Genomic DNA, 17,096 nt, shown 5'->3' on the forward strand with positions numbered 1-17,096 from the left:
AAAGCATTAAAGGGATCAGTTAAACATTTTGGACAGCGGACAATTAACAAAAAAGTAAAAATGTTACAAACAAAAATACTAAACAGAAAACAAAACAGATAACTAAATTAAAGCTTTTTCGCAAGTGTATGCGCCAACAAGAGATACGAGTGATATTACAAAAATAATAATAATTAATAAATTCTTAGAGCATAATTGATGCTCTGTAATGTGGCGCATAGAAATAAAAATTATTTAGCAATAAAACAGTACTACTGACGCTGTATTTTGTATATATGTAAATAAAAAATAAACTAAGTTACTATTTAAATGCTAAAAGAGCACATTAATTAATTTTAAATAATATTATGTCTTTTATGTTGCATGTCTTGTGCGGAGAGCGTTCATTATAAGCGACATATTCACACAGTCAATAATTGCAAAGTGTACATAATTATGCATAGATGTGTTTTTTGTAGTTGTAACGCACATAATTTTAATTTTCAATAAAAAAATAACTTAAATTACTGCGAATTGTATTTATTGTGGCGTACGTTTACTACAACAATTTTAACTCAAACTATTTTATAAATATCGCTTTAACGCATATGAAATATAAAAAATAATGCTTAGAGTATTCATTAAAAAAATAATTGAGATAAACTAATTTAAAAATTGTTCTCCAATTATAGCATGTTTTAAATATTTACTAAAAATTAATAATTTGCAATTAATTTCGTTTAATTTACATTAAAAAAAAATATATCTTTATATATATTTAATTATTTCGCACATGGCTATTACATAATATGCTGATTTCTACTAATATTTTTAGACAACTTACCGCTAATCGTATTAGTTATACTTAAGTCATAGACATGAGATACTTTTTACAGTTGCTTGCTAGCGTACATTTCTTATAAGCACTTAACGTGTGGCGCAATTTGTTAAAATCATTATATTTTACGCTGCATTGCTATTTTTAATTATAATTTTATATAAAAAATCATATGCAATTTGCTTTAAATACAAAATTGTATTACCTAACAATATTGGAAGAATTTTCAGCGCACGTATGGCTCACATTTTATACTAGCAGCAATTAAACATTTAATTATCGTAAGCCAATGACGCGCAGGGTTGATTTTATGTTAGTTTGTTTTCGTTTTTTATGATAAAATAAGTCTAGTGTGTCTTCAGTTTGCCGCATGCTTGTACATTTTTTTAATACTCAATTTTTGTTTTTTTTTCTGTTCACTATTCACTTCTATATTAAAATAATTAAAATCTTTTTTTACAAATTTCAAATTGCAAATTTAAACAAATGAACTTTCAATAAAAACTCTAATATCAATAACAATAAGCAATTAAATGTAAATGGTGGTCGCGTTGTGTCTGTGGGCTAAAAATTTTATTTGGAAAATATGGCGGCAAGTGCTGGACATTTTATTCGCTGATTTGTATTGATCTTTAATCTTAGATATTTTTTAATGCGAATTAAAGTTTGATATTCAAATTGAGAAAGCAAAAAAAAAAAAAAAAAACTGTAGTTGAAATTACGAAAATATTTTACGCGTTTGCGTTATATTTTTTTATTTTTTACGGCCAAAGGCTACCAAGCGGCAGTTTTTCACTAGAGTTCTTGGGAAATATTTTTAGTCACTCAACTACAATAACATTGAGTACAACAGAGATTCTGCAATTCTAGCATAATTCAACTTTTTAGGTTATAATGTACTTTTGATCATTTTCTAAATAACAAAATATTATTTTTTTTACCTAGTAGGTCACTAAAGCAATAAAAAATATATGCAAAATAATATTAAATTAAGTTTATGCTGATTGATGTTCCACAACGAAGTTTCAAAGTTCAGTTTTAAGCTACTCACCAACAAAAACGAATATTTTACATTTCAATTACTTCGCAAATAAAATCTCTATACCACAACAACACGCATTATAACATTTAAAAAACACCATAACTTTTCGTTCGTCTTCTCAATTTCGTCGCTATTCACAGTGCGCATAATATTATAACGGTACTATTTTCTGTATACATATTAAAAGTATGCTGTTTTTTGCACTACATATACAATATATATGTATGTGTGTGTATAACTAATTTGTATGCATATAACTATGCATATATACATATATGTATGTATATTTATTTTTATGTATTTACTACTCTGGTAGGAGATTCGATTGTGAGTTTCTTTTTTGCAGCTGATTTTTTGATATACTTGTTTTAAATATCGGTATGTAATTATGTATGTATGTCTATTACAAGCGAATAATTTACTTGTATGCTATGTACGAGTATGTAGTAGTGTGTACGCATATTTATAGTGCAGGAAAAGCTTAAACGAATTTATGTTTAGGCATTTTTGATCGTTTGCTAGATGCTGTTCACATTAATATGCTTGTGGGTATATTAGACCTTTAATAATATTAATAATTTACAATAGGCACCGCAGCTCTTAGATCATAGCACGCTTTAAAGCCTCACCACAGACGAGCGCATTTAGATATTCGCTTTATAGCTGTATAATTATGTGTAAACGATATTTTTATAGTAGGTGTGTAGTATGTATTATATATGTATGGTTAAAAAATGCATACTTAAAAAATATGGCTGACTTCCTTTTTTGAAAAGGAAGCATCTAAGTCTCCATGCAGCCGGGTGTCGCGCCTATGCGTGTCAACATACAACAACAATAATAATAATAATAATAACTACATATGTTTGTATGTACCTATATTGTTAAAGCGCGCCGCAAGCACCACATTGACACCACATTTGCTTTCAGTTCGTTCGTTCTCTGCTCGTTTAAATATTTATGCAATAATATAAGTAATATTTTTTTTGTTAATAATTTTTAACTTTTTACACGCGTTCAGCACTCGCACATTTTCGTATTTTGTTTTGTACAAAACTACATGCTACTATACTATAGATATATATATGTATATTTCTATAAATGTATGTCTGTATGTATAAAGTTAATGGTAGGATTCTAGAGAATGTTTACACAACACACACACGCGCTCACATTGGTGCACGTCGAAACACAGCAGCAGCGTTTACCGCTGTCCCCCGTGCTTATTGTCAAATGTAAATCGCCTCCGAACCCTTGTTGGCCTGATGTCCACCGGAGATGTAGAGATTATTGCCCGCTGGCGATTGCACACCCTCCGACCAGTCCGATGTAGAGCGTGGCGATGAGCTCGACCAATGACCGGGCGATTCGGGTGAGGGCGTGGGGTAGCTATCGAGCGTTTGCACCAGATGTTGCGGTGTGAGGCCACCGGAATGCTGACTCGTCGGCGTCAAATACTGGTAGAAGGCCTGATTGTGCTGGGAGGATGGCGAGAGCATGTTCGTGGCGGGCGAGGAGCCCGACACAGTGCTCTGTATCGAAGGCGGATTCATTTGGCCGGAGTGAAATGAATCTGTCGATAGAAAAATTAAAATGTTAATGGTAATTGATTCAAAATTTTGAAGTATTAGTAGTAATTGTTGCAGACAACTCACCTGGTGAGCCGCAAAAGCCGTTCAAGTCCAAACCGGCCGAGCCGAAATCAAGGCTGCCAAGCTGTTGCTGGTGTTGTTGCATTGTTTGCATTATTGCACTACTTTTCGAATTCTGTTGTTGATGCTGCTGATGTTGTTGTTGTTGTTGCTGCAGCTGTTGTTGTTGCTGCTGTTGCTGTGTTTGTTGTGGCGCCATCATCATGCCATCACTACCGGTTGGCGAGACAATGCCCACACTCACCGGTGAATTCTGTTGCGATAAACTCTGACTGCTGGGCGATTGAAAACTCATGCTCTGCGGCGAATTCATCGACGCATTACTCTGTGGCCCGTTCGTAGAATTGCTGTTCGCGTTGTTCACAGCGCCACCGAGCAGCGAGTTCACATTATTGCCGAACTGCTTCTGGTGCGTGGCGTGTCGCATGGCCTGCATGTGTGTAGGCGAGGTGGGCAGGCTGGGATGCGATTTCACGGGCGATGGTGAGCCTAAGGAGAGCGAGAGAGGGGGAGAAAATATATTATTTTATTATACGTGTTTTCTGTCGATCGCAATGATATGGTGTACTAACCCAGGTAGGCGTGCGGCGACAGCGCCATGCTGCTCTGCACGGAATGTGGCGGCGATTGATTGGAGTAGGGCGGACTCAGCCCCTGCTCGTGGTTGCCCATATTGCCAGGACCATTGTGACCGAGATTGCCGGGGCCACCACCACCTCCGCCGCCGCAAAGCGAGTTTATGCTTTGCTGATTGTTGCCCTTCTGATTGATCATTTCCTGATGAAAGGGCGAACCACGCGAGTACACGTAATTCTCCATTTTAATTAAATCCATATTATTTTGCTGTTGCTGCTGCTGCTGTTGCTGTTGTTGCACTAAACTTTGCATTGTCTGCGCATTCTGTAACGAAAAGGTGATCTGCTAATTTTATCTGCCTACCGATTTTCAAATCTACACTACTCACTTTTATGCAGTCTTCATAACTGGGTGGTTGTTTCGCGCCGTTGCTGTTGCCCAGCAGATCGTTGTGGTGATGTGTTGGCGCTGCCATCGCGTTCGAGTACAGGGACGACGTGTCGTATGGGCTCGGTTGGCTTGTTAGGCCCGACAGTGGGGGCGAGTCCACGGCACTGAGACCGGCATCCAGCAGTTGCTGTTGGTCCACTCCCTCCAGCCCCTGGCCGTGCGCTGTCAGTCCACCACCCAAGCCATTCAGCAGTTGTGCTGCCGTAAGGCCGTTTTGTCCGCCCTTTTTTGACACCGAGCCCCCTGTCCCCTTTTTTGAGCCCGGTTTGCGTCGTAAACTGCCGCCGCCCTCGAGTAAATTGTCCGGGCTGCCTTCCAATAGCTTTGCTTTTTTCGCCGCTTTCGATTTTGTTGTTTGTGCGGACTGTTTTGACGATGAAATGACAGTAGGCTGTGAGATTATTTGCGCTTGACTGCCGGGTGGCGGTGAACCGATCATTGTCTGTGGTGTCATGGCCATCATTTGTGGTGAGCGTGGTACATGTTCGTCCAAAAGTATAACGATGTCGTGGTGTAGGCGTTCGGAAGCAACATCACGTGGCAAACGATCCATGTGATCGGTAATTTCGCGATTGGCGAAGTTATCCAATAACGCTTTGCAGGCTTCATAGGAGCCTTCACGTGCCGCCAGAAAGAGTGGTGTTTCATCTTTGTCGTCTTGTGCGTCGCGATTGGCATGATGCATAAGTAGTATATTCACAGCTTCGGTATTATTGACTGCGGCGGCCCAGTGTAACGCTGTCTTTCCAGAATTATCAGCTGCATTTATATCCGCATCGGCAGTGATTAAGTCCTCAACCATACCCTCGATGGCTAAGCGTGCGGCGAGTATCAGCGGTGTGGTGCCATCATGCATGCGTGCGTTTAAGTTGGTAGCGCGATTACGTAGTAATATTTGGAAAACGCCCATTGCATCGGCAGCTACAGCGGCATGCAGTGGTGTACGTCCAGTATTATCTTGACAGTTGGCATCAGCGCCAGCATCCAGTAAACGCTTAGCAGCGTCAGCGCGCGCATAACGTGCAGCTAAATGTAGTGAGGTTTCTCCAGTTTTATCCATCGTGGCGTTGAGCTCAGCACCCTGTGCCAGCAAATCCGAAATCACTTGCGCTGTTTGATCGTCAGAGTTCTCTATGTCTTCACCCGAATCCAAACCACCACCGCGCACGGCCGCCACCATAAGTGGTGTCATGCCACATGGTCCGCGCACATCCACATCGTGTTTGCCATCTTGATGTGCCGGTGGCGTCATAATGGATGAACGTACATCCGCTACCTCAAGATGCGCTTGCGACCAGACGCGTGGATCAGCTTCCTCATAATCGGTTACCATTGTGTGATCACTAGCATAACCACCGTGCTCGTTGCGCATGCGTTTTTGTGGTGGTAATTCGGATTCGTCATCCGACCATTGTGGCGCATGACCCATATGACCAGAATTCATGTTAACATCGTTGCTCATGCAGGCGATCGAGGGATTCTTATTCAAATTACGCATCTCTTGTCCAGTATCACGTCGACGGCGTTGATGATTCACGGCTGTAGCGGTGGTGGTGCGGAAATTTTCTGGGAACCAGGTAATGCCATGCGCACGTTTACGTTGCGTAGTTACCAGTACGCCGAGGAATGCGAACACTACAATACTGATGCCGATAAGCACATATTTCACGTTACTTGGACGTTCCTCTACATCTTCGCCAGGATTCTGTACTCCACGCACGCTATATATCTGGAATTTTGGTGAAAGCGTGTATTTGGCAGCGGAAGCCGCTAGGAACTCAGCTGCTTCGGCGGCGCGGTTGAAACAATCAATGCACTTGCGATTATCGATTTCCAGATAGATTTGTATACCCGTTTGATCATTACGCTCTGTTGAGATTATGCGGTGCTTGCGCCCGAACTCCGAATTCTCTAGATCGGTCAAGTGTGAGGTGCCCTTCCAGGTGAAGATCATGTCATTACCCATCGAATCCTTTTTGACGCGTACAGTGGTGCGCAATACATGACCCATTTCACGTAAGAACTCGACTTGTTTCTCATGGAATGTTTTTACGTCCATCAACATTACCACTGAGATGGCACCATCAGCTAGATTCGGTTGCTCGAGGTTATTTTCACAATCTAGACCATCCCAGTTGCATTCGGCGTTGTTGCAGCCATAATCGCAGTGTCCGTCAGCGTAGTGTTTCTGACAATAAGCTTCATAAGTCGGATTGCATGGCTGTAGTTTCTTCGCACAGTCGCGACCATCGAAGAGACAAGCCGCATTATTACACTCCTCATTGCACTGTCCATCCATAAAGACGAGCCAACATTCGATCTTGGCGCTACAATTCACCCAGGGATTGATGCCCAGCGAACAGTCGTTTCCATCGAAGTTACAAGCGTAGGTGTTGCACTCTTGATCACATTTATGATTTCCCTTTTTTTGTTCACAACCACGTTTGATGCACATTTCACGTTGGTATTCCAAGTCTTTCGTGTATTTGTTAAGCGGACCACGGCTGGTATCCGAAGCCCAGCCGGGGTAATTAGCATCGTAAATTTCACAACGTTTGCCTGACCATTTGCTGGGACAGAAACACACAAAATCGCCAAGTAAGTTCTCGCATGCAGCACCCTGTAGACATGGATTTGAAGCGCACTCATCCAAAGTGTCGATTTCGCACTGCACACCCTCGGTGCCAGGCGGGCACTCGCAACGGTAGCCGCGTATCACATCCACCACGCAGTTGCCCGCTTGACAGGGATTTGAGTCACAATCGTTGCCAGAGAATTCGCAATTTTTGCCGTAGAACCCGACTGGACAGACACAGTGATGTCCCGACTGCTTCGTTGAACAAATGCCGCCATTTTGACATGGCGAGTTGGCGCAAAAGTCGACTTTAATTTCGCAATGACGTCCCATATAACCAGGTTTGCAGTTGCAATGATAGTTGTTCACCAGCTGCACACAGTCCAAAGTACCCGCATTCGAACAGGGATTTGAAAGACACTCATTGATGTCACCCTCGCAACGAGAGCCTACAAAACCAGCTGGACATGCGCACTCAAAGCCTCCAACACGATCAATACAGGTGCCGTTGTTGTGGCAAGCGCCTGCAACGCAATCTTCCTGATTAATCTCGCAGATAATACCCAATGTACCCGGTGGGCAGGAGCAGCTGAAGGATTGCACCAAATCGTGGCAAGTACCGCCATTTTGACAAGGATTCGGCGAGCAGTCATCGATATTTAATTCACAGTTCTGTCCTTGGAAACCCTTTGGACAAATGCATTTGTACTCGCCCACACGATCTAAGCAAGTGCCGCCATTTTGACAAGGTTGTGACTCACACTCGTTGATATCCGTTTGACAGTAACTGCCTGTGTAGCCTTGCTTGCAAAGACACAAATGCATATTGCCCATCTCTTTGCATGTACCATTGTTGCACAGCTGTTTCAGACCCACTTGTTTACGCATAGCTGCCACTTCGCAGGAAACCATCTCCACATCACAAAGTTTACCCGTCCAGCCGGCGTCACACTTGCAATTATATTGGTTCTTGATCTGTGAGCAAGTGGCTCCATTCTCACAGGGCGACTGAGAGCACCAGTCTACATATTCCGTACACTGTTTGCCCGTATAACCATGTGGGCAGTGGCATGTATACTCATCACCACTCTCGTGACACGTGGCGCCATTCTGACAGGGCTGCGAGTCGCACTTATTGATCTTATACTGACAATTAGAGCCAGTGAAAGCTGGTAGACATGAGCAGTTGTAGCTGTTAATCCCGTCAATACACGTGCCACCATTCATGCACGAACTCTCTGTGCAATCTTCATCGTTCGTTTGACAATTGATGCCCGAGAAGCCGAGCGGACATGTGCAGGTATAGGAGTTTACATACTGGTGACATGTAGCACCATTCTGACAGGGTAAACTCAAGCATTCATTAATGTCCGTTTCGCAATGTTTGCCATCGAAACCATCTACGCAGAGGCATGTGTAGTCTCCAATGCCATCTAAGCAAGTACCGCCATTCTGACATGGGAAAGAAGCACAATCGTCGGTATTGATTGCACAGTCGCGGCCCTCATAACCTTTCGCGCAGAGGCACTTATATGTACCCGGAACATTTAAGCAGGTCGCACCATTCCGACAGGGCGAAGAGAGCGCACATTCATCGATGTCCTCATCACAATAACGTCCAGTATAGCCAAGCTTACAGGTGCAAGAGAAATCCAGAAAGTTCGGCGAAGGCGTGCATTTTGCGTCGTTACGGCAGCGGTGCGTCGAGCAAGGATCCATTTTGGACTCGCAATCCCTGCCTGTGAACGGTACTTTACAAACGCACTTATAGCCATTTACCAGGTCAATGCAAGAACCTCCATTTACGCACGGATTTATCATGCAGTCGTCAATATTTGTTTCACAACGATACCCCGTATAACCGGGCATACATTGGCACTGGAAGGAATTGAGTTGGTCAATACAAATACCACCATGTTGACACGGATTGGAACTACACTCATCGATATCAATCTCACAGCGCTTGCCACCATATCCCGGTGGGCAATGGCAGATAAACTCGTTAATGCCATCCTCACAACGACCGCTATTAATACATGGGTTCGATGCACACTCGTCCACATCACTAAGACAGCGCGCATCATAGAAGCCGCGTGGGCATTCGCATTTATAGCCGTTAACCATGTCCATGCAGACGCCATTATTGGCGCAAGGATTCGAGGCGCATTCATTGATGTTAATCTCACAATGCAGTCCAGTAAAGCCAGGCACACATTCGCAGGTGTATTTATTGATGCCGTCAATACAGGTGGCACCATTGTTGCACGGATTGCTGTGACACTCATTCACATTGATTTCACAGTTCTTTCCCGATGTGCCCGGTAGACACTTACAGAGGTACGAACCGACGCGATCGATACAATGTCCACCAAACTGACAAGGATTGGACTCACATTCGTTGATTTGCGTTTGGCAAAGGTAACCGGTGAAGCCCGGATCGCAGACGCACTTGAAGGAGTTATCACCATCGATGCACTTTCCACGATGGCAGGGATTGGAATCACAATCATTGATGTTAATCTGACAAGATGTGCCCGTATAACCAGGCGGACACTCACACGTATAACCGGCTATGGAATCGTGACATATACCATTATTACGACAAGGTTGCGACTGGCAATCATCTATATTGATCTGACAACGTGTGCCCGCAAACCCGAGCGCACAGGAACATTTAAATCCGTTAATCATATCGTGGCAGGTGGCACCGTTTAAGCAGGGATTCGATTGACATTCATCAATATCGATTTCGCACTGTGTGCCAGCAAAACCGGGCATACAGACACAACGAAAAGTGCCGGGATCATCCAAACAACTACCCTCATTCTGACAAGGATGTGATTCGCACTCATTTATATTCGTCTCACAACGTGGACCCGTAAAACCCTGCGAGCAATTACATCTAAACGAACCGGGTGTATTCACACAGATACCGTTATGCTCACAAGGTGAACCTTGATCACACTCATCAATATCCTCCGAACAATCTACACCCTTATAGCCGGTAGCACAGGAACAAGTGTAAGAACCATTAATGGGGCTAGTGTCACATATTGCATCCTTGTGACACGGGTTTGACGTACAGGCATCATCCAAATGGCATAGCAGACCCGTCTTGCCGGGTGTGCAACGGCAATAGAAAGATCCCACTCCATCTATGCAAGTGGCGGAGTTGAAACAGGCGGCTGCTACACAGTCGTCAACATTATCGCTGCAATCTCTACCCTCCCAGCCATTCACGCAGATGCAGGAATAATTGCCGTGGGTATTGGTGCAAGTCGCGCCATTCTGACAAACCGAAGGTCTACGAGAGTTACGTGGATTTGGGGAGAGGAAAAATTGTGTACAGTTATTGAGTATTCAAAAGAGCAAAATTTATTTAAATAAATGAAATTGACGGACATGAGTTTAGATGAGGGACATTCGTATATTGGATATTAAAGAAAAGATAATAATAAATAAAATAAAAAGTTAGAGGACGTGCAGAGTAATCAGAAAACCAAAGAAAAAATTAAAATAAAATTTTAGGGGCCGTGGGTTTAAGCGTAAGAAAAAGTAGTATAAAGTTTTTGAGAGCTGTGGGTTTAAAGAAATATATGTTTTACTTTCAAAAAGATCTCTTGGCACTCACCTCATCGCGCACTCATCCACATCTTCTTCACACAGTTCTCCGGTAAAGTTTGGCGGGCAGGTACAACGGTATGTATTAATGCCATCCACGCAAGTACCGCCGTTCTGGCATAAATTTCCTGGACAGTCATCGATGTTTTCTTCGCAATCCTTGCCACGAAAGCCTGTAAGGTAAGAGAGGACATAAATTTATTGCGTTAAAAAGGAGTAAATATAGTATACATTATAAAGGCAGCTGTTTTGCTTGGACGCGTTTTAAATTCTTGCTTATTCCAAAAAATAGATCAAAGAATTTGTATAAAATATTGTGTGAAACACAAAATTAAGTTCGCGGACGCTGTGGCATATGATACTTTTTGAACAAACCTCGTAGATATCGGTTGCCCAGAAGAGAGAATCACTTGCTGAGTTCTAATGATAATGAGTCTGGTCTGTAACGATTTTATGCTCGGAAGAAGATTTTTATTGACAACGTCGGTTCTTCAAAAAGTTCGGTGACTTCAAGAAGATCACTGATCTTTGCAGTAGCCGCGGCTGTAATAACTACAAGATAGTGTTAAGATGCTGGGGTTTTCCGATAGTAAAGTTACCGTTCAGAGCAGTTAGGTGAAGGCTCCATTTGCCATTTAACAGAATAAGGAAAAGTGTATAAACATGCAACAACAATCACGGGTCATTGGTTCTTCTGAAAGCGTGCATCAAAAACGGGTATCCCCTACCCCTTCCCTTCAAGTTTCTAGTTATGAACAAATGTATGAAAGATAAATTTGTTTTCCATATATAATTATAAATAACGGTAAAATCCTAAAGGCTTCCACCCAAGAATGCATGCAAATTACGAGCTCCAAGTCAACAACGGCCCAACGATTCTCACGCCTTCACAATGGACGAACACAACATATTTCCATAAAAATTTATTGACCTCAATCCATTTGGACTAAACTCACACAAGTTACAACTTATTATAGTCTCCAAGTGGGCTTCAATACTCCCAAAAAAGTGTTAGCGCATATGTATGTATGCGTGTCTGTATGTAAAAAGCACTGCATCACTTCCAAAGACATAATTTGTTCAACACATAAAAAGGTAAATCATTTCAGTTAGTCAAAGTCAATCATTATCGAAGTTTTGCACACAAAGCGTCATTAAGCATTATTAGCCAGCGGGCAGCAAAGCAAAAAATATCGGAAAATCAAGCAAAAAAATCTCAAACAAAGCAACGGTAATAATAAAAGAATTGGTGCACACAAATATGCGCACAAAAAACCGAAATGAAATAAAAATTGCACGCAAAAAATCCTGTTTTTGCTGCCCACAAGCATTAGCCGTGCAACAATGCGCGACGCCCCGCGCCCCACGCCAGTTTGCTGCATGCAGCTTGTTAGCCAAATTTGAGGCATTACTCATGCTTATGCAAATTAATGCCAAAGTCCACTCCACCACAGTTGCTGGCTGTCGCGTCGCATTGTTGCATTCGAGCGAACACGCTTACAAGACGGCAGAGCGCAATAGACAGCCAACCAATGTGTGCGCCCATCATACCCCCCAGCTATGCGACGGTGCTGTGACAGCGCCTATGCGCCAAGCGAATGCCAAAAATGCGCAGCGAAATGTGACTTGGGAGAAAATTGTGGATTTTGGTCAAAATGCAACACACACGCTCACACATGCATACATCGGGTATACAATAAGTGTTAAGCGCTTAAATATGCCGATGGTCGCGGCGAATTGCTTTTTTGTACAACAATACTTCTGCAGATTGGCATATTATTGGGGCGATATTGTCAGGCGAGTGTCTAGAGTTTTTAAGCTTGCGCTGAATCATAGCTAAGCTGGGCAACCAAAGAATCATACGTACATAAGTACATGCATACTATGTAAGTATGTAAACACCGAAGTAGTGCGCCACATTCTCGCGCTGGGCTTGGTGCTAACCGTTTCCCAGCTTTGCAGAGCGCCGATGGACCTGGTGAAAAGCGAAACGAAAACAACAGATAAATAAATTAAAACCGCCGCTTGCACCTCATACCTCCGTCGCCCTTGAGAACGAGGCCTGGTTGGACTTCAGAAAATGTTGTTGTTGTTTCGGCTCTTATAGCACACGCATAAATCTCGGAAAGTGCAGCTGTGTTACACATGGCCACGACGAGCAGAAGGGGCTTACACAAACATACACATACATACATACCTTACAGCCAGGGTATAAGTGAATAGAATCACACCGTTCTTGGATCGAGAGAATATCGGTGCGCAAAGGAATGAAAACAAATAATGCACGAAGCTACTAATAAAATAGGCGTACAAGTAAAGGAACTGGAGTAGCATGTCCCAAAAGACTTGCTCAAAAGCAATAAAAGTAAGTATGGACCTCAAATAAGGTTAAAAGAAAATAAGAGAAAAAATAAACATGTATGTATGAAAATCGCCAGTACACTTGGACAACCGTGGAATACCAACATGTCCCTCGCTAGCATATTTCCATGCTCAGAGCAAATGTTGTTTATAAGACAGGTAGGTAGGTATGGCTCTGTTGTAAAGACCGGCTTTTGTAGCGTGATGTTGAAGGAAGGCAAGTGAGAGAGAGCCTACCAAACAATGCATTTGCTCAAATAATGCTATGAAAATCGAATTCTCGTTCGAGACTCGATCGCTACGTGAGCGGCGATGAGTTGATCGCAAGCCAGTGCTCTCTGGCAGCGCAAACCAAGCGAAATAAATATGTACACATCCTCTCCAAAAACGCTAACACTGCATAAAGGCATATCTACAACATAATAGACATGTGTAGACGAAACAAGAAATGGCTGACTTACAAAGTAGTGGAAAAGTAGCAACAAGAAGTTGAAAATTAAAGGCAGACTCGATGTAAACAATAAAACAATACTTCTTCGTAGCTCAAACGAAAGCGAGCAGAAAGCACATAGTAAAAACATAAACAATCGTAAGAAAAGAAAATATGTACAAACTAAAGTCAATAAAGAAAATAAAATAAAGCAAGAAGTAATAAAAAAAAATCAACAAAGTCGTTGGCAGCATCAGCCGCATGTAACGAGGCACATCAGACGACGATGGTACGCCCGAAGCCGAACACGAACGGTAAACGAACGATTTTGAATGTTCTTTCCCACGGTCTCATATCTTGCATGCTTTGTATGCTTGCTTGGTTGGTTGGTTGTTTGGCTGGTTCGTTGTTGCTTCGCCTGCTTGGCTTGTCTCCGTTTCTGTTGCCTTACCTCACATCACTCCACTTTTCGCTGTACGTTCCTAAATATGTGTAAATGGGTGTAGTTGTGAGTGTATGTGTATGTGTATTTATGAACGAATAAGGCATAGTGTTGGGCATAATTTGGATTTTTTGAGATCCGATTTCGTTAAAGCAAATATCTAGCTGTAAGCTGGTGAACTATTTTATACAGGTAAAGAACCAAATTTGGTCCTTACTTTCGGGAGATCTACTTACATTGGTTCCTAGGGGTTAAAAAATAAATATTTAAATTTTTATAAATTATATTGTCTAAGAAACTCAAAAATTCATTGACAAGTCAGGTTTTAGCTTTCAGAATTCCTATATGACTCAGGTAATCTCAAAGTCGTGCATGTTTAGCCACGTTAATTGATATAATAATGTGATTCCGTTATGCTTAGGAAATAGACGAATTAAAACGTTGGATTCTAAAGGTCTCTGACTTTCAAAGATAGGAGAGTAAAAAAACTTTTAAACTTGAATGAATGTTTCATATATCTTATTGGTGCAATATCTTTTTGTTCTTTCTCATATTCAGGTATTGAACACATTTGGGGAGCGTTGGTGATAAATATTGTAAAATGAGGAGTACTTGTTCCATGAATTTCAAAAACATATGTACATATGTACATACATACATTCACTACTCGCTCCATATAACAATATGCAACCACATCACTAATATCTGCTAGTCGTTCTAACCCCAACTTGATCGTCTCACCCCACTATCTACAAATCCAAGTTAAGCAATCTCAAGCGGTTGACATGACTCCACAACAAATACGTACATATGTGTATGTAGATAAATAATTCGTCGTTTCATTTACTCGTTCGGCTGTTTGCCGACTATTTATGCGTACACAAACACGATCATTACCTTAGCTGCCCGAATATATTCGTAAGTTGCGCTTAATTTTTGCTTCGTTTCAATTCGTCTGAAGACAACGCCAAGCGAAGCAGCAAATATACATATACATTATTCCAACCGACTCACTACAACAATATACATTTATTGTACTTGCAGCACCAATCAGCTGGTGTTGGGCAGCAAGCTCACCATCATCAACCAGCGACCTCACCACTAAAACACTTTTCTTCGTCAGTATCTTAAAGACAGCAGTTGTATATACATATGTACGCTTGCACCACTAAGGGTCGTCTGGGCACTCTTTAAGACTTTCCATAAAGAGATAGACTATAATAAAATTAGCGTAGGTATGTTTGTATGTTCTTTATACACTACTCCTGACACTGTCAGATTGCTTTGTTGCCATTGAAGCATAAACGCTTAAGAATCATAAACATATAGCAGCAACAACAACAATAACAATAGGAATAACCATGCATAACAAAAGGTGCATGACACTGAACTGTTGATCGTTTGGTTTGGTGTCTCTGCTTTTAAAAGTTAACTGAACTGGACCAGGCCGAAAAGGGTGTGAACCTTGTACTGTTCATAAAATTGATTTCATATTGCGCTTACTGCTACACATATGTACATACATATATATGTGTGAGTGCATAATTATACAATAGGTGTATGAGTATATTGCTCTATTTCTGTTTAAGATTTTATAGCAGTTATATATGGTAAAACCGGTGCAAGGGTCAGCATTACTGTAAAACTCACATTTATTAATAATTTTATCATTTTGGTATGCAGTTTGCTAATAGAAAAGTTCGAATTGTTTAGAAAAAAAAAACGTTAATTTCGCCTGTTGAAGCGATCGAAGCTATAACACTTCTCACAGGTGCATTTTTTATAGCATCAAAGATAATAAAAAGATCTTTATCATGATTGTGATCGGTCAATTTGTATGGCAGCTATATGCTTTAGTGCTCCGCTCTGAACAATATATCCGAAAATTGAAGTGTTCCACATGGACATTAATCCATGCCAAATTTCGTGAAGATATCTTGTCAAATTATTTATGTACACTTTATTAGGTCTCCACCATTTTCTTCTGGGTGTTGCAAACTTCGTGATACACTTAATATACCCTGTTCAGGGTATAACAAGTATATACATTTGACGACTATTGAAAATCGATGGCCTGGATCTTTTCCCAAATGACTTTTTCTTGTACTCAAACCTGAAGAGTATGCTGACTGAAGAGAAATTTATTGATTTACTGGTGGTAGCTGATATGAGGCTCATTTCGAAGCAAATTGCATATTTTCGATTTTTAGTGCAAAAAAGGACTCTGTGCTCATTTTTGTTGCTTCTAGCATATCTAAAACTCTTAGTGGTGGCACAATAACTTATTGTACAGTAAAGAGTACAATTTCCAAACTTCAACAGCATTATTAGTTATTTTTACAATTTTCTCTTATGAACCTCAACGTTGTTAATCAAGCTTATTTAGTTATTTTGTCCTGAATAACACTGGAGACTTATCAAGTTAAGCTGAGAAATCTGCATTTCACTGTTAACCAATTTAATATCTACTCTCGGCATTTCATTCAAAGCATTTAAACCCAATCCATGCCGCATACCAACAATCAGAAGCATCAGAATATTTTTAAATCCTAATGGTATCCATAATTTACCTTAATCTTCTGCAAACAGCATTCTTATCAACTTCAGTTGTATACTTAAGTAAGGCAATCTTTATCTGCGATACATTAAGTTAAATACGAGAAAAGTCCATTTCAATTTTGATTACGAATTTACGAGTATCATTAAGTGCAACACGATGTGTGAGCATACAAGAGAAGCCCGTTATTGAATTTCCACCATTGCACCGATCAAGACAGTGTTCGGAAACGAAACGCATTGAGAGTGCCTTTAACGCGAGTGAAAATTAACAGGCAGATAAATATATTCACGAAAGCTTGTTGAACTGGGAGAACTCGGCAAGCAACCGATTCGAAGCTCCTATGGCTTAAAGTGCTCATTCCTTTTAATGCTTCTTCTGCTAGATAATTCGAATGAACATTTGTGTGTATGTATATATAAATCTTGCTTTTTATTTTTGTAGTTTGTAGCAAATTTGGCTGACTAAGCGTCTGAAACTCACTCGCCTGACTAGTTGGCTAACTGACAGTCTGTGCTCGCCTAATTCGTCTTGATTGCTTATGGCTGGGTCAATGCTGGGTTCTTATATTTA

General features: G+C 41.1%; 1 protein-coding gene across 1 annotated transcript in view; it reads right to left on the minus strand.

Moving 5' to 3' along the window:
• Positions 1-503: 503 nt before the first annotated feature.
• Positions 504-17,096, minus strand: part of N (neurogenic locus Notch protein) — a 141,684-nt gene continuing 125,091 nt past the window's right edge. The window contains exons 6-10 of the mRNA XM_014232084.3: positions 10,744-10,906; positions 4,476-10,416; positions 4,084-4,411; positions 3,515-4,000; positions 504-3,432 (exon numbers count right to left, since the gene is read on the minus strand). Of these exons, the coding sequence (XP_014087559.2) occupies positions 3,089-3,432; positions 3,515-4,000; positions 4,084-4,411; positions 4,476-10,416; positions 10,744-10,906 (7,262 nt within the window). The 3' untranslated portion in view covers positions 504-3,088. The remainder of the gene's footprint in view (positions 3,433-3,514; positions 4,001-4,083; positions 4,412-4,475; positions 10,417-10,743; positions 10,907-17,096) is intronic.

This window comes from Bactrocera oleae, chromosome 5 (assembly GCF_042242935.1).
Source record: "Bactrocera oleae isolate idBacOlea1 chromosome 5, idBacOlea1, whole genome shotgun sequence".
NCBI classification, from domain to species: Eukaryota; Metazoa; Arthropoda; class Insecta; order Diptera; family Tephritidae; genus Bactrocera; species Bactrocera oleae.